This window comes from Phaseolus vulgaris, chromosome 5 (assembly GCF_051622355.1).
Source record: "Phaseolus vulgaris cultivar YP4 chromosome 5, ASM5162235v1, whole genome shotgun sequence".
NCBI classification, from domain to species: Eukaryota; Viridiplantae; Streptophyta; class Magnoliopsida; order Fabales; family Fabaceae; genus Phaseolus; species Phaseolus vulgaris.
In genome coordinates this window covers 5,086,055-5,113,115 of record NC_143502.1, presented here as the reverse complement: position 1 = coordinate 5,113,115, position 27,061 = coordinate 5,086,055, and the positions used below count along the sequence as shown (strand labels likewise).

Sequence of the window (27,061 nt, the reverse complement as noted above, 5' to 3'; positions counted from 1 at the left end):
AATTATTTTAAATCAGTTATAAAAGAACATTGTTCCATCTCAAAATATAATCTAGAATATACTTTTATACATAAATCTTTATTGTTAATTTATATAATTCATAATTATATAATATATAAATTCATGTTTCAATGTTTTATATATTTTTTTTTCTAGATTACGTAATCTTTTCGCATTAATTAGGAAAATGATGGTTACTTTAAAGTATACAACTTACTAAAAGGATTTTAAAAATAAATATATATTATATTAGACATAAATAATATATTTTTACTTTTAAACGTCTACCAAAAAATCAACAAACTTTGAAGTGAATATTTCAACTGAATCAGTGACTAGACTGGTTTTTAAAACTTTATACTTTGGCTAAAGATATAAGGTAAACTCATCTTATATATTCTATCTTCTGCTATATAACTTGCTAAACGAATCCTTGGTTTAAAAATAAATAATTTAGAGTCAAAGTGGCCACTTGTCACATGAAAACTTAATATCCAAATTTTCTATATAATAAAAATGAGTAAGTAGAAGTGAAAGGCCACTTTCTTGTCCTTAAAAAAAGGGGCATTTGCAACTTCATCGCTTTTAAGTATAAACTAAAGGCACAAATAGAAGCAACCACTCTTGGGGAAGCTAGGTGAGTCACTAGTATACAAGATTCATTACTTGTTGAAAATATTTTTTTTTTCCAATGGCGGTGACAATTTTAAATATATAATATATAAATAAATTAAATATTATTTTAAAAATTATTAAATAAAAACTAATTTTAAAAATAAATAAAAAATAATTATTATATTGATTAAATTAAATATTATTTTAAAAATTAAAAAAAAATATTAATATTTAAATTAATTTTTTTTGTTATTAATAAATAGTTGGTATCTAATTTCTACCAACTTAACAAACTTTTGAAACTGTATATAATATCTTTTGAATATATTTTCTGTAACAAACTTTTGAAATGAGATTTTTTTTCTTTTTCTAACCGCACGGTAACAGTAGAGGTGAGAAGAGTGAGAAAATTATGAATTTTTTTTAATAATATAATTACTTTTAAAATAGTTAAAAGAAATAAATCAACTACAAATATATTAAATTGTTAAATCAGAAAAATTAAATAATTAAAAATAGACAAATATCAAGTTTCTCAGTCCTCTAATTATATTTATTACTATTTATCCCATGCTTTTATTTAATATCTAATTTATTAAAAAATAGAAGATTTACTTAGATTGATTTAAAAAATACACTACTCTAAATTCAAATTCTGGAAAAACAAAATAAAATTTGCATAAAATTTTCTCAATTAGAAAAAAAACAGAGAGCATTCCCTAAAAAACTACACCTCAATTAAATAAAAAATAATCCAATTTGGAGCCCATCTTGTATTTTGCAGCCAATAAGTGCTGATTCTCCCTATACCATATCAATTCAAACCCATACCCAACACACTTATATGTAATATTTGATTTGTCATTAATAATTTAAATTTTTTTATCTTTTAATATTTATATTTGTAAGTCAAATCATAAAATTCTAGATATACAAATCCAGAACTAATATGTCACTTTCGGATTTCGCCATCCAGAAATTTTATCTGGGCAACATAAATGACTTCTCGATATCAAGATCCGTAAGCAAACATAAATAAGTTTCAGATCTCGAATCTCAACACCATTTATAACACACAATTTTGGATATGAAAATCCAGAACTCATAACTCACTTTCGAATATGACCATCCAAAAGCTTAAATGAAGTATGAAAATGATCTTCATCCGGAGTATACAACAATCACTTCCAAATTTCTGCATCCGTAAGCAAAAATGAAGTCAATGACAATATTGGGTTTTAAATTTTTTGTTGGGTGCATGTCTTAAATGATATAGTACAAGAAGAAATTACCCCTAATAAGACGCAATGAATGTGATTGAAACCAAAACGCAACCCTAAACCCTAAACCCTAAAGTGAGTTGATTCCCCATTCAGAATGGGTTTCTTCTTCCTGCATCTCTATGTTTTTCTTCATGCACCCCACAATTTTATAAATCTCAAAACTAACCTTCACCTTTTATTTGAAAAAACTATAGTTTTTTAGGTTACCGGATATTGGGATCCGAGAGTGTGTGCTACGAATTTATCAATCCGGAAGTGATTCGTGTTTTTTTCAAATAAAGGGGTGTTTCGAAAGTAACTTGTTGATTTTCGGATTGTTGAATCTGGAAGTCTAATTTTTGTTACGGATTGATGAATCCAGAAGATTACCAGATTCACCAATCTGGAAGATTTATGGATTTCCCAATCCAGAATGCAAAAAAATAAATGCGGATTTCCCATTCGGTAAAATTACCGAATTGCCTTGTCCGGAAGAAGAAAGAGTAGTGTGGGTCTTATGTGTATTTTGGGGTATTTAAAAAATAATAGGAATATTTTTGTCTTTGCATTACATTGTGGGGGTGCAGGAAGAAAAATGTAGGGGTGCAGGAAGAAACTGCCTTCAGAATGACACCATTTTGGGTTAAAACGAAAACCCAACTTAACTGCGTTGACCTGCGAGTTTATTAGGGACTGTTTCTTCCTGCACCTCCATACATTTTTCTCTCACCTCCATAAGTTTTCAAATTTAAAAAAATGTCCCTTTATAATATTCTGGATTATATAATCTGGAAGTCATTTTTCAAATTTGTAATTAGCTACCGGATTACATAATAAGGAAGCCATTTTTCAGATGCATGATTATTCTCCGGACTACATAATCCGGAAGTCTTATTTAACTTTCAGATTATGTAATCCGGAAGTGTTTTTTCAAATGAGTTTCCGAATTACATAATCCGGAAACTACTCTATGGGGTAACACAAGAAGGACAAAAATGTATTTTCATGTTGTGCATGGAGGTGGCAGAAGAAGATATGGAGGTGCGGAAGAAACAGTCTTTATCAGGTGCAGGTTCAAAATAGAGGGTGCGGGAAGTAAAAGCCCGTAAAGTTCCGAAGTCACTTTTCTCTTAAACTTGTACCAATCTCCTCGTTTCCTCTTCAAATTTATCACTTCCCTCTTTTCTTTTCTTTTCCCTTTCCCCCTTTACTGTCTTTCTTTCGTTTTCTCCAATTTCCACTGTCGCTTTCGAACTCTCCGATTAGGGCACACGCGATGCCTCTCTTCCTCTCCGATGAGGAGTTCTCGCGGTGCTCCGGTGACGGCGCCGCCGTGGCCGCGAAGGCCGACGCTTTTATCCGCGGCCTCCTACACGAGCTCGACACCGTCCGTGCCAAGGCCGACGCCGCTGACATCAACGCCGAGCAGAACTGTTCCCTCATCGAGCAGAAATACCTTTCCCTCGCCGCCGAGTTCTCCAAGTTGGAGTCCAACGTCGCTGACCTCCAATCTTCCCTTGATCAGCGCCTCCGCGAACTCGCCGAGACGCAATCGCAGAACCACCAAATTCAATTGCAATCGGTTCGAATCGTTCCAAAACGAAACATTCCTCCGCTTTTTTGTTATTGTTAACTTGTTATCGTTGTTGTTGTACTCTCTGTGATTTGATGCTTTTTTGGGTTTATTAGGTTGAGAAAAATAGGGAGATAGAGCGGTTGAGGATGGAGGTGGGGGAGTTGCACAAGTCAAAGAGGCAGTTGATTGAGTTGAACGAGCAGAAGGATTTGGAGCTTAGTGAGAAGAATGCAACCATGAAGAGTTATCTTGATAAGATTGTGAGTTTCTCTGCCTTTTGGTTTCTGGTGCTAGTTTCTAAAAGCAGTTCGCCATTTGCGGTTGCAATGTCGAGGTTTTTGAGTGCCTGCCACCTCAATCGTGGCCATATCAGCCGCATAAATACTAAGGATCATGGCAAAACCGTTATGTAACTGTGATTTAAAACCTTGGGTGGTTTGGTTGCTTACGTGATGTGTTTTCTTGTAACGGCGTTGATGTGTTTTGTGTGTTTCAATGTTGGTTTTGAAGGTCCATTTAAGTGAAAATGCTGCTCATAAGGAGGCTCGATTGAGTGAAGTTGAGGCAGAATTAGCGCGGTGCCGGGCTGCTTGCAGTCGCCTTGAACAGGTTTTGTCTTCAGTGCTTGCTGTTATTTATCGTAATTTGTTTCCTTTGATTTTCCTTTCTACTTTTACATGAGCAGATTATTGGTGGTACTGGATTCCTTCACCGTCTGACTGTTTTAAATGACTCATTTATGAATTAAACATAGTCTGGCTTATTATGTATAATGGAAAACAACTTGGAAATTTTAGATTGTGCTGCTCTGTTTTACTGTTTCCAAAACAGCAAAATGTGTTTGAATATTTATTGCCCTTACGATGAACTAGACTTTTTCTTGTTTTATCCGGTGTTAAAACTTGAATGTTTCTTTCACGATAACTATGTAATGTGTGTAAGCAGGAGAAGGAGATTATTGAGAAACAGAATTCTTGGCTGAACGAGGAGTTGAATGGTAAAGTTAACAGTGTTTTTGAGCTACGCAGAAAGAACGCAGATTTGGAAGCTGATATATCTTCCAAGCTTGCAGATGTAAGCTAGTTTGACAGTGTAGTTGAAAAAATGACTTTTCTTTTCATTTTGAATTTGGTTTATTCTCTTTGCATTAATGATATTCGGGTTGTTGTCAATGCTTTCAGATGGAGAGACAATTCAACCAATGTTCTCAATCTCTACAGTGGAATAAGGATAGAGTGAGGGAGCTTGAAATGAAGCTTAAATCTGTGCAAGAGGTTGAACATGGAGCATTATCTCGAAATGTTATTATTGGACTTATTTTATGGGGAATCGTGCTTGATTGATTTTATTTTACCTTTTTAGGAATTAATTTCAGCTAAAGATGCTGCAGCAGTCAATGAAGAACAATTATCTGCTGAACTCTCCACTGTGAGTTTTATGATGACTTTTGGCATGCATGATCCATGCTCTCCTACCAAAAACATTCCATACTCTCTTTCTTGACATGGCTTAGATACATTAGGCATCAAATATAAGTTCATTGATCTTGACTTTACTCTTGTGGCATATTAGTGGAATCAATTGGAAATGAGAAATTGATGGAAAGAAAGGAACTTTTGATTAGATTTAAATAGGTGTTTACATTATAATGATAGAGTGAAACATAGTGTGTTTTTTTTTTGTATCAGTTTGAACAGAGAAAATGAATTCGAAAGCTTTAGTTCATGAGAGACAGCAATTTCTTGTTTATGTGAGGATATACGTTTGGCCATTTTAACTGGAAACCAACATGCTCATAATACTTTTAGCACGTGGCTAAAATGTATCTTTCCATAATCATATGCTATAGCGAATATAATCCTTAAGGAGGGGAAGCCAAGCACAAATATATTCTAACTCAGTAAATTCTGAAGGTCTCATTATTCTAGTACAGTGCTTTTGAGGTTTAGCTGTTTCATTATGTTTTCTGCCATTAACTCTCGGGTTTGCAACAACTAAATCTAAAGTCACAGTAAAGGCAATGCTGTTTTCCCTGCCCTTCTCCACCTGTCCTTGAAACCTACACATTGGTTCACCAGTCACAATCACAGAATAAGTAGCATTTGAGGCATTCATAAATCCAACTTCCCTTCTTAAGATTCAGAAAATATTAATAGGGTTTTGCGAATGAAAATAGTGATTGTATTATAGTATACAATTGATTGATCTGATAGGATACAACTGATTTATATGAGATATATTGAGGGTTTAGTTGTAACTGAATTCCAACAGTCCTAACTAACTATAGCTGAAAACTATATGATACAATTGTGCCCAGAATAATACCTTGTGCAAACACTGTAATATACACCCCCCTCCCCAACCCCCCACCTAAAGCTGGATCTGGCTGAGCAAGGGTCTGATGTACAATAATTAGTATGCCTTCTGTCTTGACAGCTTTAAGCTTCCAACCATGGGAGAGGAAATGTGTAGGATATGAGGAAAAGGAGAAATTAATGGGTTAGTTAGTTTGTTTGAAGTGTAGTTAGATACAAATAGGGGAAGAATAATAGGTGAAACTGAGATTGGTTACTGTAAATTGAGCTTTGGCTCTTGGTTAAAAGAGAAACCCATTGTGAAGGGGAAACCGTTGGAGTTGAGACTGCTCTCCTATTTCTCCTATTTATATCTAACTATCCTTCCAACTAACAAAGTAACAAACAAACTAACTAACCCATTATTATTGTAAATACCTTGACGAATTTCTCCTTCTCCTGAAATCAACAAAATATGCTTGGTGTTCACCAAATTAGCCTTCTCTAGTGTATTTGAACTTGGTTTGGAGCAAAGACCCATCACTAAAGTGCTTTGCTTCAATACCAAGGAAATTGTCCAAATCTTTAAATTGTTTTAGGGCAAATTTGCTGTGCGGATGATTAATGAGGGACTGAATGAGCCTTGGAGTGTTAGATCGTTTGAAAGGGAATTGTATGAACATGTTGTTTACATGTTTAGACATGTGGAATTGAATGAACATCTCATAACCCAAGTATTGTCTATTTTTTGGGCGCATTGTATTTGAACTATGCTTAATATTTTATGATCTATAATATATGTTGATAGAAAAATAATTTGAGACGAGAGGGATGGTATAAAGCTATGACGAGGACAAGTGGTCCTTCAATACTATAAAATATACCTAGGGGAGACAGTTGAGTGCTTGAAAATACTTGGAATGGAATAATGCTGTCAATTATCTTGCATATTTGAAAGTACCTAAAAGATAGGTGAAAAATTAACTCTAGCAATTTGTATTTTGTGGAGCAGATGTATTTCTTGTGGAAAGTTAAATTGTGTTGACACTTCATGAACAATGATGTTTTCTTCAAGATTCCAAGCAACAATTTTTTATTTGTGTCTTCTATTATGCATTTTTAACTTGAAATGTACCTTTTCAGGTTAATAAGCTTAATGAGCTATATAAAGAGAGTTCCAAGGAATTGTCAAAAAAGACAACAGACCTAGAGGGTGTGATAAAAGCGTTGGAGGTTAATTTTGTTTGCTATTGCTCTATTTTTTATGTTTGGACAAATTATAAATTATAATACATGGTATTTATAAATATTACTTGCGTGTAAAAAACAGTCAGACTTAAAGCAAGTTGAGGATCATTATAAAGGGAAACTTGAGAAGGAATTATCTGCCAGAAAACAGGTTGAAAAGGTATTTTTTCGTACCCAAGTTGTGTTAATCTTCAGTGTTTGTTTGCTTTCCCTTCTGACACGAATAATAAGCATGGTACTGAAAAAAGTTGAAGTAGTATGGGTCTTTAAACTGCTAAATGTTTTAGGTTACCACATGTAATGCCTGAAGTTGATAACTACTTGGGTGACATTGGGTTTCCAGTGGTTTCATTTTGTTTGAGGGTGGATATTTATTCGAAATAGATTATGTGTGCTTGAATGTACTAATAGCCATATATGTCTATTTGGGTGCTTGTAGGAGGTCACTGATTTAAAAGAAAAGCTTGAGAAGTGTGAAGCTGAAAGTGAGGCAAGGAAGAAGACAAATGAACTGAACAATCTTCCTCTTAGCAGTTTCACTACTGAATCGTATGTTCTTTACTCTTTTTTTTTCGCTCTTTTGAATTTTGATTTTACCCAAAAATTCAGTGTTCTACTTTTGTCCTTCTCATGGTATAAGTTGTTGAAAATGTAAAGCCCCAAGATGCAGCATTGTTATATGCCTGTCTTTTGTACCTAAAATCTAGTAGCCATTAGAATGATTGTTGAAAAGGGCTAAAATATGCAAAATCTGTCTTTTACACTTTATATATGTTATACTACCTAATATAAGTTACTTGGCCACGGATGTATTATGTGTAACTAAATTGTTGTCATGGGATCCACTATTAATAACATTGAGCAATGAGTGTGGTCAGACTTTATTTGTACTTCATAGTGTTGGCATGTGATTGGGCTGAGGTGTTGGAGTTGGATGGAAGAGTCAAAATCATATTAGTTTATTGTTGCATCTTTTGTTATCTTTATGTGGAAGGGAATTGCTTTTTGGTTTTTTGGGGGATGTGATGAATAGAATTACAGAAGTTTAAGTGTTTTTGTTAAGAATTATCATTTTAACCTTGCAAAAATGCACAACCTGAATATTTATTTATATACGAAACTTTAGTTATATAAATGGAATCACTTTATTATATTCTTTCAATGAATTAATGAGGGAAGAGAGAATATAAAAATGTGTTAATTTGAATTTGAGAGAGTGGGAAGAGTTAGAGTCTCACTCTCCAAAGTGAGTATTGAACTTTGAGATAGGAGTATAGTATGATTAGGGTTAGGAATGAATAAGACCAAAAGATGACCATATTGGCAAATTAAAATTGTGATATGAAACTCAACTCATAAATTCCTTACTTTTAAATGATAGAGATATTACAAGGGTTCAACTTCCAAGGATATCAAAACTAATACTCACTCCTGTACTTATTATATGGCATCTTTTAGAAATGATTGATGGTCCTTTTTAAAAGACATTTTATAGTTTCTATGCAGTATTAAATTTCTTTTTCTTATTTGCCTGTATGTGTGTTTTTTTATAAGGGATAACATAAGGCCCATTATTTGCTCCCATAATTCTTTTTCTTAGTTAGTTGTTTTGTTCTTAAAGGTGGATTGAATCAATTGAAGCCGATAGCATGGTGGAGGAAAATAGTTTAGTAGTTCCAAAAATTCCTGTTGGAGTTTCTGGAACTGCATTGGCTGCTTCACTTCTTCGAGATGGCTGGAGTGTGAGTTATTAAAATTTTACTTTTAATGCTGGTCCTATTTTCATTTGAATTACACAATTATACCTTCTTACCATACAATATACATATATTTCTTGAAGTTAGCCAAAATGTATTCAAAATACCAAGAGGCGGTTGATGCATTGAGGCATGAACAATTGGGAAGGAAGGAGTCAGAGGCAGTACTCCAACGGGTATGATTGATGTGGTGCCTCTTTTTTATTTATAACCTCAAAATTTGATGAAAAGAATTGGCATGAAATGACCATTTTTGTGTATTTATTTATCTGTGGAGGACCAAGCTAATGAGTAATGATACTTGAGTTTTTGGAGGACTGAGATGGTGTCAACTAACCATTATTTATTTATTTTTGGTTGGCTAAAAATGTTTTGATGAATGTTTGAGATTCCAAGAGTATAATTTTGTCCTCGGCATTTATCTGCTTTGAGGTGCATTTAATCTGATTTGAATTCGAAATTTGATTTACTACAACTCTACTCTACTCTACAACATAACTATGTTCTGGTATGCCAAGTTCAAAGGTTATGTTTTATAAATGATAAATTATATTCATTTTAATAAGAAGATTTTCAAGGCATTTGTTTATACTATTGCAAAATCACTAACTGCAATATTTTCAATACTCTTCCTTGTTTTCTGTGTCTTTTTATGTTAAATATGATGCAAAGCTATTTTATTAACCTTTTCAGGTTCTCTATGAGTTAGAGGAGAAAGCAGAAGCAATTATTGATGAAAGAGGTATGTTTTTCTGTTGGATTAAATGTGTAAAATCCCAATCCTACATTGCTCTCCTTGTTGATCGATAGAAAAAGTTAAACTAGAAAACAGAAAAATGTAGACCTGCATCTCAATTTTACTGCATTCTTTCTCTGATTAGATGTCTAATATGAAATTATGAATGTACCAATAAAATTCAGTGGTTTCTACTTTTTGTGCTTCCTCCTTTTTATTATCATTTTGATGGTGGTGGTGGTCTTGTTTGCTCATAAAGATTTCATTGTACACTGCGTGGGAAACTACCCAAGGATTTGATTATTCATTTTGAATTTTAGGGTTTAGTACACAAGGATTTGATTATTCATTTTGAATTTTAACTGGCTGGTGAATTTTCATGTTTCATAATGGTAATTTATCTAGCAGGAATCATTTGTGCCTGATTTCACTGTGGGGGAAGAGCTATGCATATGCTAGCATGTCATTGTTTATATCTGTTTATCATTGATGCTGTAGTTTTTCACTGAAATAGATATAATGGTGTGATTTCAGAGGAACATGAAAAGATGGCTGATGCATACTCCTCGATGAGCCAAAAGTTGCAAAACTCCCTGAATGAAAATTCCAACTATGAGAAAACCATTCAGGAACTGAAGGTTTTAAAACATAACATACAGTTTTATCTATCTATATATTTTTTTTACATGTGGATTTGCTTAGGTGTATCTCGTGCAGGCTGATCTAAAAAGGCATGAACGTGATTATAATCTTGTCCTGAAAGAAACTGACGACCTTCGGAAACAGGTAACAAAGAACACATTTCTTTTTTCTAGCTGCATACTATATTTATTAATGTAACATTGTAATGGGAATCATAGTAGTCAATAGCAGATAGCTACATGCAGTGGCCACACACAAAAATTCTAAAGTGGGATAGCAGATAGTGGATGATTGCTATTTGAACATTGAGTAGGTTTTTATTACATAACATATATACGTTAAAAAATAAAAAAAGTTGCTAAAATCATTATATTTCTGAGACAAACAAGGAATAAGCAGAGATGCACTTTTGAACTTGAATTAAAGTTATGGGTTAGTTCTGTAAATGAAGAGCCAACCTCTGAATGTTAGAAAACTCACTGGAAGAAGGCTGAAGCAGATTAAAATATAATAGAAGAGGTGTGGAGAAGTTGCAGAACATAGGAAGTTAAAGGTGCTACAGGGGGAATGCAGAGGTGCGAGACAAGAATTAAGTTAGAATGAACTCAAAATGCATCAGATTTATTTGAAATGGGCTTTTACAAATTTGCCTCCAATTGCAACCTGGTTTCAGGGGCAAAATTGTCTTTTGGTGTATACTCAACGTAGCACCTGTATAGGCCACTATTTGCTGTGATTTTTGCTGCAAATTGTGAGGTTTCTGCCATGATTGCTGGGTGTGGTACAACTACTCTTGGAGGAGCAGCAGGGTGCTACTTTGCTTCACTGCGGTGCAATTGTGCTGTCATTGTGTTTGATTTATATGTATGATTGTAATATGAAATATGTATTTCGTCAAGTTATTTGTTGAGATTAGTTTGTATTGTTATTGTGCAATGCAAATAGTTTAATCTTTATTAGAAATTGAGGGAAAATGAGTGGTATTTATCGAACTGATTACAGGCTAAGCTGTTATGTTACAAACTAACTCTGACTGCAACTAACAGGTATATCGCAATAACATAAATTATATAACAGAAACAACAAAGCTTAACATCTTGTGTTAACAGAAGTATGCTGTGCTGTTTATAACTCTAAAATGCCTCAAGCAAGTGATATTTTTGGGCTTTGAAGCTCACACCTTTTAGGTTGTTAAGAAGCAATAGTTTTTGCAAAAACATCTCATTTGGACCTATTTTGTCTTACTTCATTATAATCATCAAGTCATGATTGTTTTTTCATGGCCTTGATCATGGTTCCTTGCATTATAGATTATAATTTGATAATTGATTCTTTGCAGGTGACAGTACTTTTAAAGGAATGTCGAGACATTCAACTTCGTTGTGGCTCAATGGGGTATGATAATGTGGATGATTCTTCAAATATTGCTTCAAGGACAAGTACAGAGACTGAAGCTGAGCATGTCATATCAGAGCACCTCGTAAGCTGCCTTTGGATTTAATGTCTCTTCTTGAACTTGTCTGTTTCATTGTTACACTTGTTCAACTGAAATTTGGGATGCAGTTGACTTTTAAGGACATTAATGGACTAGTTGAGCAGAATGTCCAACTTAGAAGCCTTGTACGTAGTCTTTCTGGCCAGATTGAAAATCAGGAGGTGGAATTCAAGGTTAGTTGAAAAATAAATCTTTTGCTATCCTTATACTGTTCCTGCAAAGGCCCTCAACCACAATATTTGGTTGTTCTTGTAGGAGAAGCTTGAAATGGAACTCAAAAAACATACTGAAGAAGCTGCTTCTAAAGTTGCAGCTGTTCTGCAGAGAGCAGAGGAGCAAGGGCAAATGATTGAGGCGCTTCATGCATCTGTAAGGCTATATTATGTTTACTTTTATAGTTCATAATCTGTGACCTGGGGAGGAGGGGATGGGGATGGAATGTTTTGTTTTAGATATGAGGAAGTAGCCTTATAGTTCCCAGTGGGATTAAACCACTATAAATAGAATGCTAACTGTAATGGCTGAAGTTATAACTGTTGGTCAGATTGCTCACTTGTAATGTTCCAGCTCTTCGATAATTGTCATACTTTTTACCTTGATTTTTGTTCTTATGAGAAGTTGTATTCTTTGTTTAATTTTATGTGTTGAAAATTTCTAACAGTTAATACCTTGTTACTACACTATTCAGGCCTCTTAAGTTTATACCTGTGATGTCTACTTCTTGTAGGTCTCCATGTACAAAAGGTTGTATGAGGAGGAGCATAATCTTCATTTATCTCAAAGCCATTCTTCAGAAACACGTGCAGGTTTCATAAATATTTATTTGTTGGCATTTCCTTTTAATGTTTCCCCTTTTTGTGCAATCAGTTTTGAATGAAAACAGCTGCTTTATGAGGTTGAGACAGGCCACATCTATGTATTTAGGTGTATCATCATAAGCTACAAATCAAAGCTGAACTGGGCATAAAAGTGCTGGGAAAAGATAGAATTATTTTACCTGATCTGTTTACAGATTTCAGCGGTTGAGGCTTTTTCATAGTCCTCAATGTTTGAACAAGCATAATATCTTAATGAAAACCAAACTTAATAAAAAATGCATTTTGTTTGCTTTGCTATTTTGAAAGGGTGATCCTTTTTGATATATTCCACTCTTCCCTAATTGTACTTAATTAATATTGGTTGCTCTTGTGATCCACTAGTCTTTGCTAAAGTTGTCGTATGCATGCACATTAACCGTCTTAAATATCAATTAGTATTCTATTGTCTAAGGTTTTGCACATGGGTCCTTGGTTGACCTATCTTGGAGTGTAACTTGTTTGTTTTTTGAAGGTATCGATTTAGCATAACTTGTGTGAAGGGGCTACCTTGTTAGAATACATTAACTCATCTTCTATCTTACCTATTTGACATGAATGTTTAGATCATAAGATCTTTTGTATTTTACGGTTTTAAGAACCCATATAAATGAATGGATATGTTAAGAGATAACTAAGCTCTCATGTTTTCTTATTTCCATTCTTAAGTTAGTGTCAAAGTGGGGCGATCATGTTGTTTGTCATTTTTGGGTGCGTTCACCTACATTCACTGTCATCCACTACTGTCCACTATAACTGGTTGTCAGTCATTGTTGTCTTTAAGTCTTAACGAACACTTGGTTGCATTCATCTCGTCAAACAATGCTGAACCTAATCATCAATACAATCATCCTTTCCCATCATAGTTTTCTCTGGAAAGCATTAGATCTACAATGTCTTCTAGGCGACGAAGAACCCAAGAGTTCTTAGAGTCTGACTGCTCTCTACCTGCCACCATATGGAACTTTTGAAGTCAACACACCTAGACATGTACTGTCAATGTGCTGCCTTTTGGCCATCAGAACGACTTTGCACCACCTTTGTTGCTGTCATTGACCTCTTCTTGTCCATGTTCCAACCCTCTTTTCCTTATTGCACAATTGGTTTGAGTACAATTGTCCTTTAACACCTTGCGGGTTTCCTTTTCTACCCTTGTTTGCTTTTTTTTTTCCAGGTCTAAATGACTGCTTCTAAACCTTTCCACTCTTATTTTGGGTCCCATGATTACTTAAGAGAAGCTTAATGACTAAAATTACTTATCTTGGTCTGCGTTAATTGAGTTTTGGTTTCTTGGCCAAAGCTTCCATGCTCACTTGAACAATGGGAGATGGATTTTCAGCTTTGTGCCTTGTTGTAATCTATGGAGCTCAATATTTTGGGGAATTCATAGAGCATTTAAAAATGGTAACTCCTTTTGGAAGAAGATTAAAATTATTTTTTGCAAATGATACTTAGTGCTTGTGACTAACATCAAGTCCTAGAGTGAGTCATGTCAACTATGGAAACATGTTAGATCTTTCTTTACAAAAAGATTTGTAACAAAATGTAACTATCTTTTTTATAATTCATAGAGTGAGTCATGTCAACTATGGAAACATGTTAGATCTTTCTTTACAAAAAGATTTGTAACAAAATGTAACTATCTTTTTTATAATTCATTTTGACATTCGGGTAGAGTTAATCGAGTCACATCTTTTGGGTTTAAGTATTTTGTTACATTTATTGATGAATATTCTGATTTCCTTGAAAGGTATTGATGTTATTCTCCAAAAAGTACTCTACATGTCTCCTAGTGTCTCCTTCTTTAGGAGACCTTTTTCTTTCCTTCTTTAATCACAATTTCAGTTTTGTACAAGTCTTGCCGGATCCATTTGTTGGATCACTATCATCCTCTACTCATTCCACTTCAAATCAAACCACTTCTTTGAAGTCCCTTAACTCCTCCAACTCTACTTGAGCCTTCACCTCCTCTAATCACTTAAGAACTTAAAAGACTAATCCATTAATGAGTCCTTTTCTTCTTTTCCTTTATAGTAATTGATCCTTTCTTCTATTCCTTTACCATTATCGACCCATACCATATCTCGATAATGATGATCTCGGTTGGCTCATATCATTTTCGAAAGGTACTCACTCTACACAAAATCCTCATCCTATTTACAATTTTTGTACTTATCATAAGTTGTCTCCTTTTATCTTCTTTGTCCAATTTGTTTCATCTATTACTATTCCTAAAAATGTCTGAGAAACCCTTGATTATCTTGGATGGCTACAACTCATGGTTGTTGAAATGTAGACTCTTGTAAAATGTATCCATCTACCCGTTGTCTTAAACAATCTCCACATGCTTGGTTTGGAAAATTCAGCCACATTGTATGGACTAGTGGTTGAAATGTAGTAAAGCAAATCATGCAACCTTTTATCGTCATACCTCTTTAGAGAAATGTGTTTACTTAATTATGTATGTTGATGATATAATCATTACAAGGAATGGTATTGCTAAATTTTTTGAATTGAAGAAGCATTTGTGCAATCATTTTCGAATTAAAGATCTTGGATGTCATAAATATTTTCTAGGTTGAAATAGCGCAGTAAAAAAAGTTATTGTTGTCTTTTGAGAGAAAATATGCCTTAGATAATCTAAAAGAAACATTTATGGTTGGTTGTTGACCTATGGATATTCAATTGACACTACATGAGTAAGTCATTCTTAGACCCAAAAAGATATAAAAACTTGATGGGAAACTTATTTATCTTACTATTACTAGACTTGACTTATCTTTTGTTGTTGGAGTGGTTACTTAATTTATGGAGGTTCCTTGTCTTTATCATTGGACTGCTGTCATTCACATTCTTAGATACTTCAAGAGGCTTTAGGACAAGTATTGCTCTATGATGATAATGGAAATAATTAAATAATTTGGTATTGTGATGCTAATTGGGTAGGATGTCTTATAGAATGATGATCGACAATGTAAATTTGTGTCTTCATTGGAGAATTTTATTTCTTTGAAATGCAAGAAAAACAATGTGATTGCTCGATCTAGTGTCGAAGCTAAGTATAAAGCAATTGCATTGCTCACTTTTGTGGATAAAACAAATGTGCATGTACCATGACAACCAAACAACTATTCACATCTCTTCCAATCTTGTATTTCATGAGAGAACCAAACATGTAGAGATTGACTGTTATTTTGTTTGGGAGAAGTTGTTGTCCAAGTAAATTTGTATGAAATATGTCAACTCTAATGATCAACTGGCAAATATTTTGACAAGTCTTTGGGAGGACGTCCAATTCAATTTATTGGTTCCAAGCTTGGTACATACTCGGTATATGCTACAACTTGGGGGGAGTATAAGAATTGCTTAACTTATGGGAAGGTGTTAACTTGTTAGAGTATATTAACGTATGGTAGTAGAATCGAGATACAAGTAGTGCATCGGAGAGCTGATATTATGAATTGTAAATCGTTTCGTATCGTGAATCGTAAGATTCATAAACATTAAAAAATTTAATATATACTTAAATATATAAGATATGTAGACATGCAAGATACAATAAATTATATATATGTATATATATACCACACAATTTCACCAAAACAACCTCTATGGTGCATACATGTTATTAAACAAATTATGTCTATCTTTTTTTACTTACTCATTTTTTAAAATCCACACTGATTCACACAATACTGAATCGTTTTGTTTCACGATTCAGCGATTCTTTGTGCGAATCGCATGATACAACTAAGATTCAGGGACGAAAAAGATTCTTCACACGATTCGTATCGTGGGAGGGTGAAACCGTATCGTTTCGTACGATACGTATCGTGAATCGTAAGATACTAACTACTAACGCATGAGTAAAATACAAAAACCACATATAAATGAATTTACTAAGATAATCAAGCTGAACTAGAAATTTTTTCGTACTTCCATTCTCGGGTGAAGGCATTGTGATGTGGAACAAAATGTTACAAATTTTAATGGGTAAGGACTAGGGTTTTATTATGAATAGAATGAAGCAAACAATACAGGTGTTCAATGGGAAAATGCAGCTGCCTTTGCAGGGTTAGCAGAAAGCTTAAGTGGTCAATTGCTTGTGTTTTTAGTCTGTGAATGTACCTAGGGTTTTGTGTTTGATGTGTTTTAAGGAAAGTTGGTAGAAGAAAAGGATCGGCAAGGCTTTGAGTGTTGGTTATTTTTTATCTTGTCTCTGGTAGAAGTTAGATTTGGGCAGCATAGAAAATCTTGGTAAAAGTATGTTGTAAATTAAGAAATAGTAACAAATTGCTTGGTCATCCCACTTGAGGTTCCTTAGACGTTAAACATGTGTTTAATTAGTATAAGAGTTTGAGAAAGGAGCGTAGTGCCGCTCTACCTTATGCAATCATAAAACAGTTCAATGAATTCCTTTTCCTTGTAAGGCATGAGAAAACATACATCCGGAATTTAGATTTGTAGGGTATAAAAGAATACAAATAAAAAAAAAGAAAAACTACCTTGTGATCACTCTATCATGGATATGGTATGGACACTTTCTGTAAGTATTTTTATTTAAATAATTAAAAAAAAAGTATTTGAGGATATTAGTAGATACAAGATCAGAGGATAGATAGAATTCTTAAGCAGAAAAAATATTGGCAGATCATGTTATATAGAGGATACTAGCTTAAATTCACCATAGGTATTGAATACTTATGAAGGTCCATGAAATGAAGGGAATACACATACAACAGAACAAGAGAAAAAGATGTCTTGTAAAAGTTGTCCGGTCCTGAAGATCTCCTACCTGATGTAGTAATAATGTTTTAGTGAAAGGATACATGGGCATTTATATATAGTAAAGGGATATTACAACCAAGGTTATTAGACTCGTGGGAGGTTCGTAAACCCGACTTGTAAACTCGTAAGAGTCTACTTCATGTAAAAAATTTAACAAAAAAAATATTACAATTTGCCAAAAATCTAATAAAAACTAATCAATATGCCAAAAAAAAAAATCAATCTGCCAAAAATCTCCAATCTGCCCAAAAATCCCCAATCTGTCCAAAAATTCCCAAACCCAACCTAAAAATAACCCACAACCCAATCTTGTATCTGTATAGATTTTCCTTGGACACCATCAAATTCTCCTTGTCTGGATCCCACAATTCTGTTGAGATTTTGTCACGAATGGCTGCAACCCAAGGTGTGACTCAACACAACCTTTTGGTGCAGGGGGTGTCACCCCATTTTCGAATGTGCACTATTTACTATGGACTGCTGATGGGGTTAGAATTTTTTTTAACTGAGTCTAATGCTAAGTGGGTTGTGTAGTTCATGTAGGAACTTACCCAATGGGACAAGGGTATTGTTGTTCAGTGGTTGTACTTGTGTAAGTATTTTTGTTTAATTGTAAAAAAGCCTTAAAATAAGGATTTCTTAATGAAACTTTTGTATCTTTATAAGCTATTCTAGCTTTGCTTTTGGTCGTTGTTTGATTATTGTCAGGTACATGTCTGCCTATATAGTGGTGGCCTCTTGTATTTTATTGATTGTGATTTTTCAGCTTTTGCAGAAGTTGGAAGAAACACCCTCAAGACTTCAATTGAAAGTTCTCAGGTGATTAGCTCTAATCTCATACATCCTCTTAAGGATCTACTTGATATTGTTGAGTTGTGGCCCATTATTTTTTATCTGCTCTGACATCATGTAAATAACTAATTCTTCAATACGCATTAGTTATTTGGTGAATTGTCATGAAAAGTTCTAAAATTAACACTTGTATTTTGGGGTGTTTGCATTATCACAGGAGGCTGCAAAGAAGTCCTTGGAAAAATCTGCTGAGCGTGTGAGATGCCTTGAGGATGATTTAGCAAAGTCAAGGTAAGGTTGCAAATTTGCTATAGCATTATTTCCAGAAAATATGGCATAGAAAATCATAATTTTTTTTTTGAAAAACATGATTGCTTTCAGTGGTTCTGGATTTCTGGTTAAATAGTACTACTCTGCCTTTTCTAATCTGCCTTTGTATTAATTTAGTATGTCTAATTGGCTGAAATGAGAAGATTAGAATGGTCTACCTAATTATATGCTACTGACTATAGCAGTAAAGGGTTTGTAGACCACTAAAATGCAGCATGGTATACAGGGTCTAGAAAGGGTCCTATTTAAATTTAGTTCTCGGAACTCTCTCAAAAGTTTAAATTTATGCAATAATGATTTTTCTAATTTCAGGATATTTATTCTCAATTTTTGTAACAATTAACGTTTTTGCTTAGTCACAACTATAGTTGCCTTTTTAATTTTTTAGTTTTATTTTAAAGCAATTATAACCAAGTAATCTTAATGCTGATTAGAGAAACAGTATATAGATAAGTACATGTTTTGCATACAGATTCCTATGTGTTTTCTTTATATCGTATGTATGGTTTCAAAATCTGAAATTGTGTCTTTCAGGAGTAAGATTATTTTATTACAATCAGAACGTGAAAAGATGGCACTTGAAGCGAATTTTTCTAGAGAAAGACTTGATAGCTTTATGAAAGAATTTGAGCATCAGGCATGTACTTGTCCATAATGTTAAGCATATTGTTCTTGAATGTATGTGTTGTTACTTATTAATGGATTTTTGAATGACACTTTAGAAAGCTGAAGCAAAAGCCATTTTAGAAAGAAACATAGAGTTTTCTCAGCTGGTTGTTGACTACCAACGAAAGTTGCGTGAAAGCTCTGAGTCATTGATTGCTGCTGAGGAGCTTGCCAGGAAACTTACTATGGAGGTCAATATCTTATTCAGACTAAATATTGGGCTATTTTAAAATTTATGAACTTTTGTACTGAGATTTACCTTTGTTTCGTGGATACATTCTATAACATCATTTTAGATGTCAGTTTTAAAACAAGAAAAGGAAATAATATCAAATGCTGAAAAAAGAGCTTCTGATGAGGTTCGCAGCTTGTCTGAAAGAGTGCAGCGTCTGCAGGTATGCATAGTTTTTATTTCTTATATTTCTTAAATCTGCATATTCTTACACTTGCTTTTGCAGGCTAGTTTGGGTACCATACAAAGTACCGAGGAAGTTCGAGAGGTAGGTTATAATCATCGACAAGTGTTACTTTCATGTTTCTATAAACTTTCTATCAATATGATCTTTTCTATTTGTAAAACATAGGAAGCAAGGGCTGCAGAGAGGGTTAAGCAAGAAGAATATATAAGGAAATTGGAGGTTTGTTCTCTTGTTTCCTTCATATTAATTGGTTAATTATAACCTTAAAAAATGCATGTTTGGTGATTTTTCAAAATGTTCACACTTCAGAAGGAATGGGCTGAAGCCAAGCAAGAGCTAAATGAAGAGCGAGAAAGTGTGCGGAGATTCACACTAGATCGGGACCAGACCATAAAAAATTCTCTGAGACAGGTTGAGGATATGAACAAAGAGTTAGCTAATGCATTGCGTGCAGTTGCATCTGCTGAATCGAGGGCTGCTGTTGCTGAGGTATGAGTTTTTCTCTGCTCTCTTTTATACACTTTATTCTTAAAGTCTTCACAAATTGTAGAGATTAACTTCAAGTTTTATGCACAGGCAAAACTCTCCAGTCTGCAAAGAAAACTGGGTTCCACAGATGACAAGGTTTGTTTCTTTGATTTGTTTTATTAATTTATGAATTGTGTTGCTGATGGTTTGTTTTATGGTTTACCCTCCTTATGGTTTAGTTTATAGAATTTTTCAATGAAGATCGTTTCTAACTTCCAAATTAAATTTTTTTTTCGGCACTGTAAGTTTTTAAGGGCTTTTTCTTCTTGAAAGAAGAAATTTCTTAGATGTGATAGAAATGATGAATGACTAAGAATATGGGAGGTGCAGGAGCAAAATTAGAGGAAAGTTTACACTGTAGCAAAAGTATATGCATGCCACTCTTCTTGGCCAAGAATCTTGTTAATTACTTATGGATTCATGATGTATCATATAACCTCTGGGATTTTAAATTGTTTGTCATTCAAAAGTCGTGCAATCACAATATTAATCTTTTAATTCTAACTTATTGTATTATTTGATGTAGCTTGTCTCAATGGGTGGAGAGAGTGGACCTTCCACTTTGTCAAGTGATGAGGTGGGCACAGTTTAATATACATCAATTTCACCATATTTGTAGGCATTTCTTGCGCAATATGTTATGAAAAATATGATTAAGATTATTGAATAGTGTATAGTGCATAGTATTCAGTTCAGTAATCACAGTATGGGTAAAGCAAGACCTTGTGTGGGGACTGTGCAATGGTGATCACTATTTACGAGAGAAAGAACCTAAACAATGTTCTTAGCTACAACTAACAGCCTCAACAAGTTGTGCAAGAAAATCTACTTTGTTTTTTGTTTCATTTATTCTGCAATAATTATATTTTTTTCTAACTGTTCTTGTGATTGTGCTTGACAAATCTACCCCGTACTTAATCTAGGTTGTTACTGAATTGGAAAAGGCAAAGGAGGAAATAGAAAAGTTTAAAGAGGAAGCACATGCCAACAAAGTTCACATGCTTCAGGTTATTATTATTTTCTGAACAAATTATATTTAATTTGTAATTAAACTAAGACCTGTGTTTATACTATACCTGAAGTATAAGAGCATTGCGGAGGTGAATGAAGATGCATTGAAACAGATAGAAATGGCACATGAGAAGTTTAAAACAGAGGTAATTATGCATATTAAATCTTGACATATTTTTTCCAGTCAATTAGATATTGTACTTACTGTATATTGTTTGTCTTCTTGATAACAAATAGGCTGAAGATTCAAAGAAAGTTCTAGAATCTGAACTTAATTCACTTAGAGAGAAGATGTTAGAGATTGAAAATGAATCTAGTTTGAAGTATGAAGAAGTTGCTTCTGAAACTGTGGGAAAGGAAGAGGCTCTTACATCTGCTATGGCTGAAATCACAAATCTTAAAGAAGAAATTTTAACCAAATCGTAAGTTATATCATAATGCAGCATTGTTTAATATAATGTTAGTTTGGTTTCACATTCCTTACTTTTTTCCTGTGTAGTTCTCAAATTTCAGCATTGGAAATTCAGCTATCGGGTTTAAAGGAAAACCTGGACATGGAGCATCAGAAGTGGCGGGCTGCTCAAACTAATTATGAAAGACAGGTACATTAAAAATGTTTACTTGGTTTGCTTGATGATTTCGCCAGTCTGTCTGATTTTTGAGCAATTTGATTGCACCATTTTAATTTCATTGATATTGCAATTTTAGACTCAACTAGCTGCAAAATATTTATGTTGATGTTGGTTTTTAGTGTTGTTTTCTTTAATGTGCATTGACCACCAATTGTTTTAGTTGAAATGAAATATATAATAATAATAAGAAAGAATATAAAATTTATTTTATTTATAATAAAATTAAAGTAGTGGCCGTTTTGTCATTCCATTTTCGGGATTGGTCGATTTCCTCTCTGATCTGGCATTAAATCTTATTGTTTTGTCTTTGTTAAGCATATCCTTGGACCTTTTCTCTTCCTATCACCTTTTCTTTCTCAGCTAAATTTTCTTCTTTCAAATAAACTCTCTGCTTATTGTGCTTATGGAAGTGCAAGTCTTATTCTGAATGTTTTTCTTTTTTGCTAGAATTGTTAATCTTTGAGGATGTGAGTATATATATTCTAAACAATTTTAGAAACTGTTGGAGAGAACACTATTTTTATTTCATTTCATTGGTTTTAATCTATAGATGTTTCTTATATTTCAGGTTGTTCTCCAGTCTGAAACGATTCAGGAGTTGACTAAAACATCTGAAGCACTATCCTTGCTGCAGGAGGAGGCATCTGAATTACGGAAACTAACCAATACTCAGAAAGTTGAAAATGTAAACTTCTTCCTATTCAATCCACAATTTAGTTTTATCATATATTTCTTTTTCAATACTTCATATTCAATCCATAATATACTTTTCTTTTATAAAACTCATGTTAGGCATCACAATGACATCTCCTCTAGGCTGACACTCTAGTAGGTTCCAACTATCATATGCCATCACATGAAAGATAACATAAAACAGAAAAAAAAAATACAATATACTTAAGCTACAATACGTTTCATTTTTTCTTTCTGCTTATAGTTTTCGTTACTAAGGTGTATGTAGACCTATGAAACCTTTGTTTGTTTGATTTATGGATTGTCATCAGATTAACATATAATAACTTTGTTGGTTTATGCTGCTGCTTTGTTTTTTGACTGTCATGAAGTCTTAAAAGGATTCAGTATCTTTTATCTTAGTGATTTTTCCCATGAGTTGTTTATTCATTGTTATTTGAGGTAGCAGACATGTACCCAAAAATGGAAGATTAGTTGGTTATTTCATAAGGAGTGACCATGTTCTAAAATGAAGCACTACGGAATTAGTATTATGGTGCAACTGTATGAAACAAATGGTTTGATGTTCTTATGTATTTCTTATCGTTGAAATTATCTTGTTTTAGATATTGGTGGAGAAAGAGATAAAAGATAGCGAAACACTGAATTGATATTGACTAAGACATTAAAATTTATTGTTTCATTTGCTATATGTGTGTAACCTGTTGTACTAACCCTTATCTGTACTAATAGTCCTAGATAATTAGGGAAACAAATCATGATAAGATAAAGAGGAAATAGGAAAATTAATCCTAAAGATAAGATAATATATTTTCATATATTCTAACACTCCTTTAAGTTAAACTTACCAAGCTTTAAGTTTATTACAAATAAACGTTTTTCTTATATATTAATCAAAAAACCTTATGCATATGTAAGGGTGAGAACAATTTAATTGAGCACAACTACCAGGTAATTTGAGAGGCACAGGAAAGCAAGGGTAGTTGCTACAGTGACGCATGATATGAGGCAGCTGTCACAAATTTTGAAAGAGAAGTTCAAAGGGGAAAATAGGTCAACACTGATCACTGATAACCAAAAAATAGTAAAGTTTAACATGGCGAACATAAAAAAATGTGTGAGGCAGTGGATGTTTTAGAGTGAAACAAAGACTAAATTGCTGGAGGAATCAACAAAATGTCAGAAATTGGGGTTTCAGCACAGATCTAGACAAAGATAGGCATATGTGCAGCAAAGAGACTGAGTATCAACAGTCCTGACAAAAAAGGGAGATCTAAACTGGTGGAATCGGGATACATCACAACGGGGCCATCTTGTAATTAGGGGAATAATTACTGAAAGCAGAACTTCATATTATTAGGATTGTGGCAATGAAATATACCTCAGGTCATGGAGAATGGTGTTGCTGTGATACATTGTCAAAGTCATACCAGGGACAAAAACGACTAAATAAATAATTACTAAACTGATATTGTTAAATCTACATTAATTGAGGTTACCCCTAGCCGACCTTTGTTGTGGCCTCTCTATGGTCTGGAATAATGGCAGCCTTGAATTAATGACTAAAGACTATAATGCTTGGCTAGTCTCACTTTTGCATTAGAGTTACTCATTCTAAGATTGTATTAGAGCTCTTCCTAGATCAAATTGGGGATAGTTTTATTTGCTATGCTTCAGGCTAGTTGCTGCAAGAGCAAAGAAGAGTGTTGGAAAAGCCTACATAATTGCAGTCACCCCTAGCTTGTATTAGTTGTGGCCTCTTCGGGGACTGCATTAGTTGTAGCCTCAAGGATGGTTGTAGTTACATGTGGATTGGGGATATGACTTGAATAAAACAGTTAAACTATTGGAAAGAGAGAGATCCTGAGCTCAAACTAGTGTTTCTGATACAGTACAAATGCTTTATTTGTAATGAGAAAACAGAATAAGTATAATATGTAAAGGAGATTTGATATCCTCTATTAAGAAAACAGAATCAATACAATGAATAAAGGAGATTTGATATCCTCTGATAATAAAGGTATGATACAAGAATAAATAAAAAAATTCCTAATATTGCATACAAAATTTAGACATTCCTCATTGTATGAGTTATTCCTTATTTCTATAATTATAACAAGAACTTAAGCTTGGGTAGTCCACACTTGACTAATTGGATTTGTACAATTGCATTAAACCCTATGCCCAAATTCTAAGAGATGTTAGAGATCTAAACATAATTGAGAACTTGGTATCAACGGGAAAATACACAGAAAACATAACAAGTCCATATTTTAACAAACATGACAATGAAATTTAAAGCACATCTTATGGAGAACGGTGTGTCACTATGATCCTTTCCTGAGTTTTTCTAGTTTTACATACTGATGGAAAAATGATTCAAATGATAAGTTGTAATCAATGTTATTGGAAAGTTGCATTAATTGCAGTCACTTGTAGCTTGCATATTTTGTAGCTTCCTTTTCTCAGGGTGGTAGTTTAGTTCTGCATCAACTTGATATATGGTTTAATAGAGCTTTGGATGCTTGGGTAGGTTAGTCCTCACCACACACACATCCCACTATTTTTCTGTTGAATTAGATCACGGCACAAATTCTAAGATAATAGACCCTATCCCCTAGATCATCTATTGTTTGGCAGTTGTTTTCGCCTAGGTGTGAAGGGGAGTGTTGGAAAGATGCCATAGTTGCTCCATGTTACTTCCCCCTTCAACGTTGAGTACTTGCTATTTTACCTGTTTTCCCTAGTTCTTTATGTTATACTTTGGGATTTTTACCGATTATTTTGTCTCTGTATAATTTTTTATGGTTGCTTTTCATATTATGAATATAAATCTGGCAACTCTTAAATTAATTCCTATGTTGGGCAGAATGAACTGAAGGCTAGGTGGGAAGAGGACAAGGCACAATTAGAGAAGTCTAGGAATGATGCTGAAAAGAAATACAATGAAATCAATGAACAGGTGATTGAGAATATTTCTGGACTATTTTGTGCTTCAGTACAAAAGGAAACCATTTGCAGCAAACTGTTGATCGTGATTTTTAGATGCTTACATATCAAATTTATATGCATAGCTTTATTATGTTACTAAAGTATTGAATGATGGTGCATGATTGTTTCCTTACTGTCTAATTCTTTTGGTATCTAATTTGATTCATCTGGAAAATGGGTTATTAATATTGTTATGTTATTCTTAATAAGCAACTAGTATAAATATTGTTTCAGTTTCTCTGGGATTGGACAGTGTTTCTCCCTTTTTGTCTTCTTTTTAATTCACCCACCCTTTTTTATGTAAGTATGATTTCTTATCAATTTCTTGATTTCCCTTGACCCAATTATACTTTTATAAATCTTTTCAATTGCATTTGTTTCGGTGAAGTAGGTACATAATTTTATTCTATTTTCCATGGTGGGAAATGCATTGAGGATTTTTATTGTGTAGAAGTCTGAACTCTGTATAACATAGTGTTTGCTTGCAGTGATTTTCTACTTATATTTTACATACTAATGTCATCATTCTCACCACACAATCTTTTTACATTTTTCAGAATAAAATATTACACAGTCAACTTGAGGCTTTTCATATTCGGTGGGCTGAGAAGGAGCGTAATGCTGCTGGTATTTCATCTGGAAGTAGTACTGCAGATGCCTTTGGTGACGGTGGCCTTCAAAATGTCATTAATTATCTCAGACGATCAAAAGAAATAGTAAATATCCGTGCTTTGCTAAATATTTTCATTTGTATGTTCATTTCCTGGTATTTAATAATGTTTTTGAACTTTTACAGGCAGAAACAGAAGTTTCATTGTTAAAACAAGAGAAGCTGCGGTTACAGTCACAGGTAAAATTATGTTCTTATTTCTTATGTTTCTTGCATGATGTGTGGTCATCAGGGTTATTTGAGTAAATACTCATCTTAACTTCATATTACAAGATGAAGCACAAATTATTCATCAAGTAATCAAAATAGTACTTCACTATTCTTATATTCATATTATTGGTTGTTACCTAATATTATTCAAAATTGCATCAATTGTTTAACACCAGCAATACCTTCTATCTTTCAATCTTCATATAATTATCTCTATTGATATCTGCAACTCAATTAATTATCATCCAAACACTTCTTGCTAATTTGAACTGGTGATAATCGTGCTTGGTTTTGTAAGGATTTGGGATGGGGTTGGGGATTTTGTTATTGATATTTTGTGTAATTAATGATATAATCTTCTGGCATCTCATGGTTCTGTGTAGCTTGAGAGTGCCTTGAAGGCAGCGGAGTCTGCACATGCAACACTAGAATCTGAGCGTGCAAAATCAAAATCATTTTTGTTTTCCGAAGAAGAGTTCAAATCGCTGCAGCTTCAGGTTGAGGATCCTATCATCAAAATCTACTTTTCTATTATCTTTGGCTTGTTTCTTGATGACATAATATGTTTATAGTTTCAACTTAAGTGTTTCCTAATGGTGTTATTGTTCAATCAATCAAATAATTGTTCTTGCAGGTCAGAGAAATGAACTTACTTCGTGAGAGTAACATGCAGCTAAGGGAAGAAAATAAACACAATTTTGAGGAGTGTCAGGTATGCAGCTACGTCAATTACATTGTCTTATTTTGTTACTCCAACTCATGAAGTTCGTAATTCTATGCTTTCTGAGAGGCTAGGAAAAAAAGTTCTGTCCATTGTCGTAATAGCAAAATGCAGTTTATGTTAGTTGAAAT

The 27,061-nt window shown here is 33.6% G+C and overlaps 1 protein-coding gene across 3 annotated transcripts in view; it reads left to right on the top strand.

Annotated features, from left to right (window-relative positions):
* Positions 1-3,035: 3,035 nt before the first annotated feature.
* The window catches only part of NUA (nuclear pore anchor), a 30,849-nt gene continuing 6,823 nt past the window's right edge, over positions 3,036-27,061 (top strand). Inside the window, exons 1-38 of one of the 3 annotated variants that reach the window (XM_068643225.2) lie at positions 3,036-3,459; positions 3,567-3,713; positions 3,964-4,062; positions 4,399-4,527; positions 4,635-4,727; positions 4,816-4,881; positions 6,891-6,980; positions 7,078-7,155; positions 7,435-7,544; positions 8,617-8,737; positions 8,836-8,928; positions 9,446-9,494; positions 10,023-10,126; positions 10,206-10,274; positions 11,470-11,610; positions 11,694-11,798; positions 11,881-11,994; positions 12,353-12,431; positions 18,034-18,086; positions 18,277-18,350; positions 18,924-19,026; positions 19,112-19,246; positions 19,352-19,450; positions 19,514-19,555; positions 19,640-19,693; positions 19,784-19,963; positions 20,051-20,098; positions 20,529-20,579; positions 20,926-21,009; positions 21,085-21,159; positions 21,251-21,435; positions 21,513-21,615; positions 22,214-22,330; positions 25,208-25,300; positions 25,887-26,045; positions 26,126-26,179; positions 26,593-26,706; positions 26,844-26,921. In XM_068643225.2, the coding sequence (XP_068499326.2) occupies positions 3,154-3,459; positions 3,567-3,713; positions 3,964-4,062; positions 4,399-4,527; positions 4,635-4,727; positions 4,816-4,881; positions 6,891-6,980; positions 7,078-7,155; positions 7,435-7,544; positions 8,617-8,737; positions 8,836-8,928; positions 9,446-9,494; positions 10,023-10,126; positions 10,206-10,274; positions 11,470-11,610; positions 11,694-11,798; positions 11,881-11,994; positions 12,353-12,431; positions 18,034-18,086; positions 18,277-18,350; positions 18,924-19,026; positions 19,112-19,246; positions 19,352-19,450; positions 19,514-19,555; positions 19,640-19,693; positions 19,784-19,963; positions 20,051-20,098; positions 20,529-20,579; positions 20,926-21,009; positions 21,085-21,159; positions 21,251-21,435; positions 21,513-21,615; positions 22,214-22,330; positions 25,208-25,300; positions 25,887-26,045; positions 26,126-26,179; positions 26,593-26,706; positions 26,844-26,921 (3,894 nt within the window). In that variant the 5' untranslated portion in view covers positions 3,036-3,153. The remainder of the gene's footprint in view (positions 3,460-3,566; positions 3,714-3,963; positions 4,063-4,398; positions 4,528-4,634; positions 4,728-4,815; positions 4,882-6,890; positions 6,981-7,077; positions 7,156-7,434; positions 7,545-8,616; positions 8,738-8,835; positions 8,929-9,445; positions 9,495-10,022; positions 10,127-10,205; positions 10,275-11,469; positions 11,611-11,693; positions 11,799-11,880; positions 11,995-12,352; positions 12,432-18,033; positions 18,087-18,276; positions 18,351-18,923; positions 19,027-19,111; positions 19,247-19,351; positions 19,451-19,513; positions 19,556-19,639; positions 19,694-19,783; positions 19,964-20,050; positions 20,099-20,528; positions 20,580-20,925; positions 21,010-21,084; positions 21,160-21,250; positions 21,436-21,512; positions 21,616-22,213; positions 22,331-25,207; positions 25,301-25,886; positions 26,046-26,125; positions 26,180-26,592; positions 26,707-26,843; positions 26,922-27,061) is intronic. The other 2 variants (XM_068643226.2, XM_068643224.2) reach the window with 2 other exon arrangements.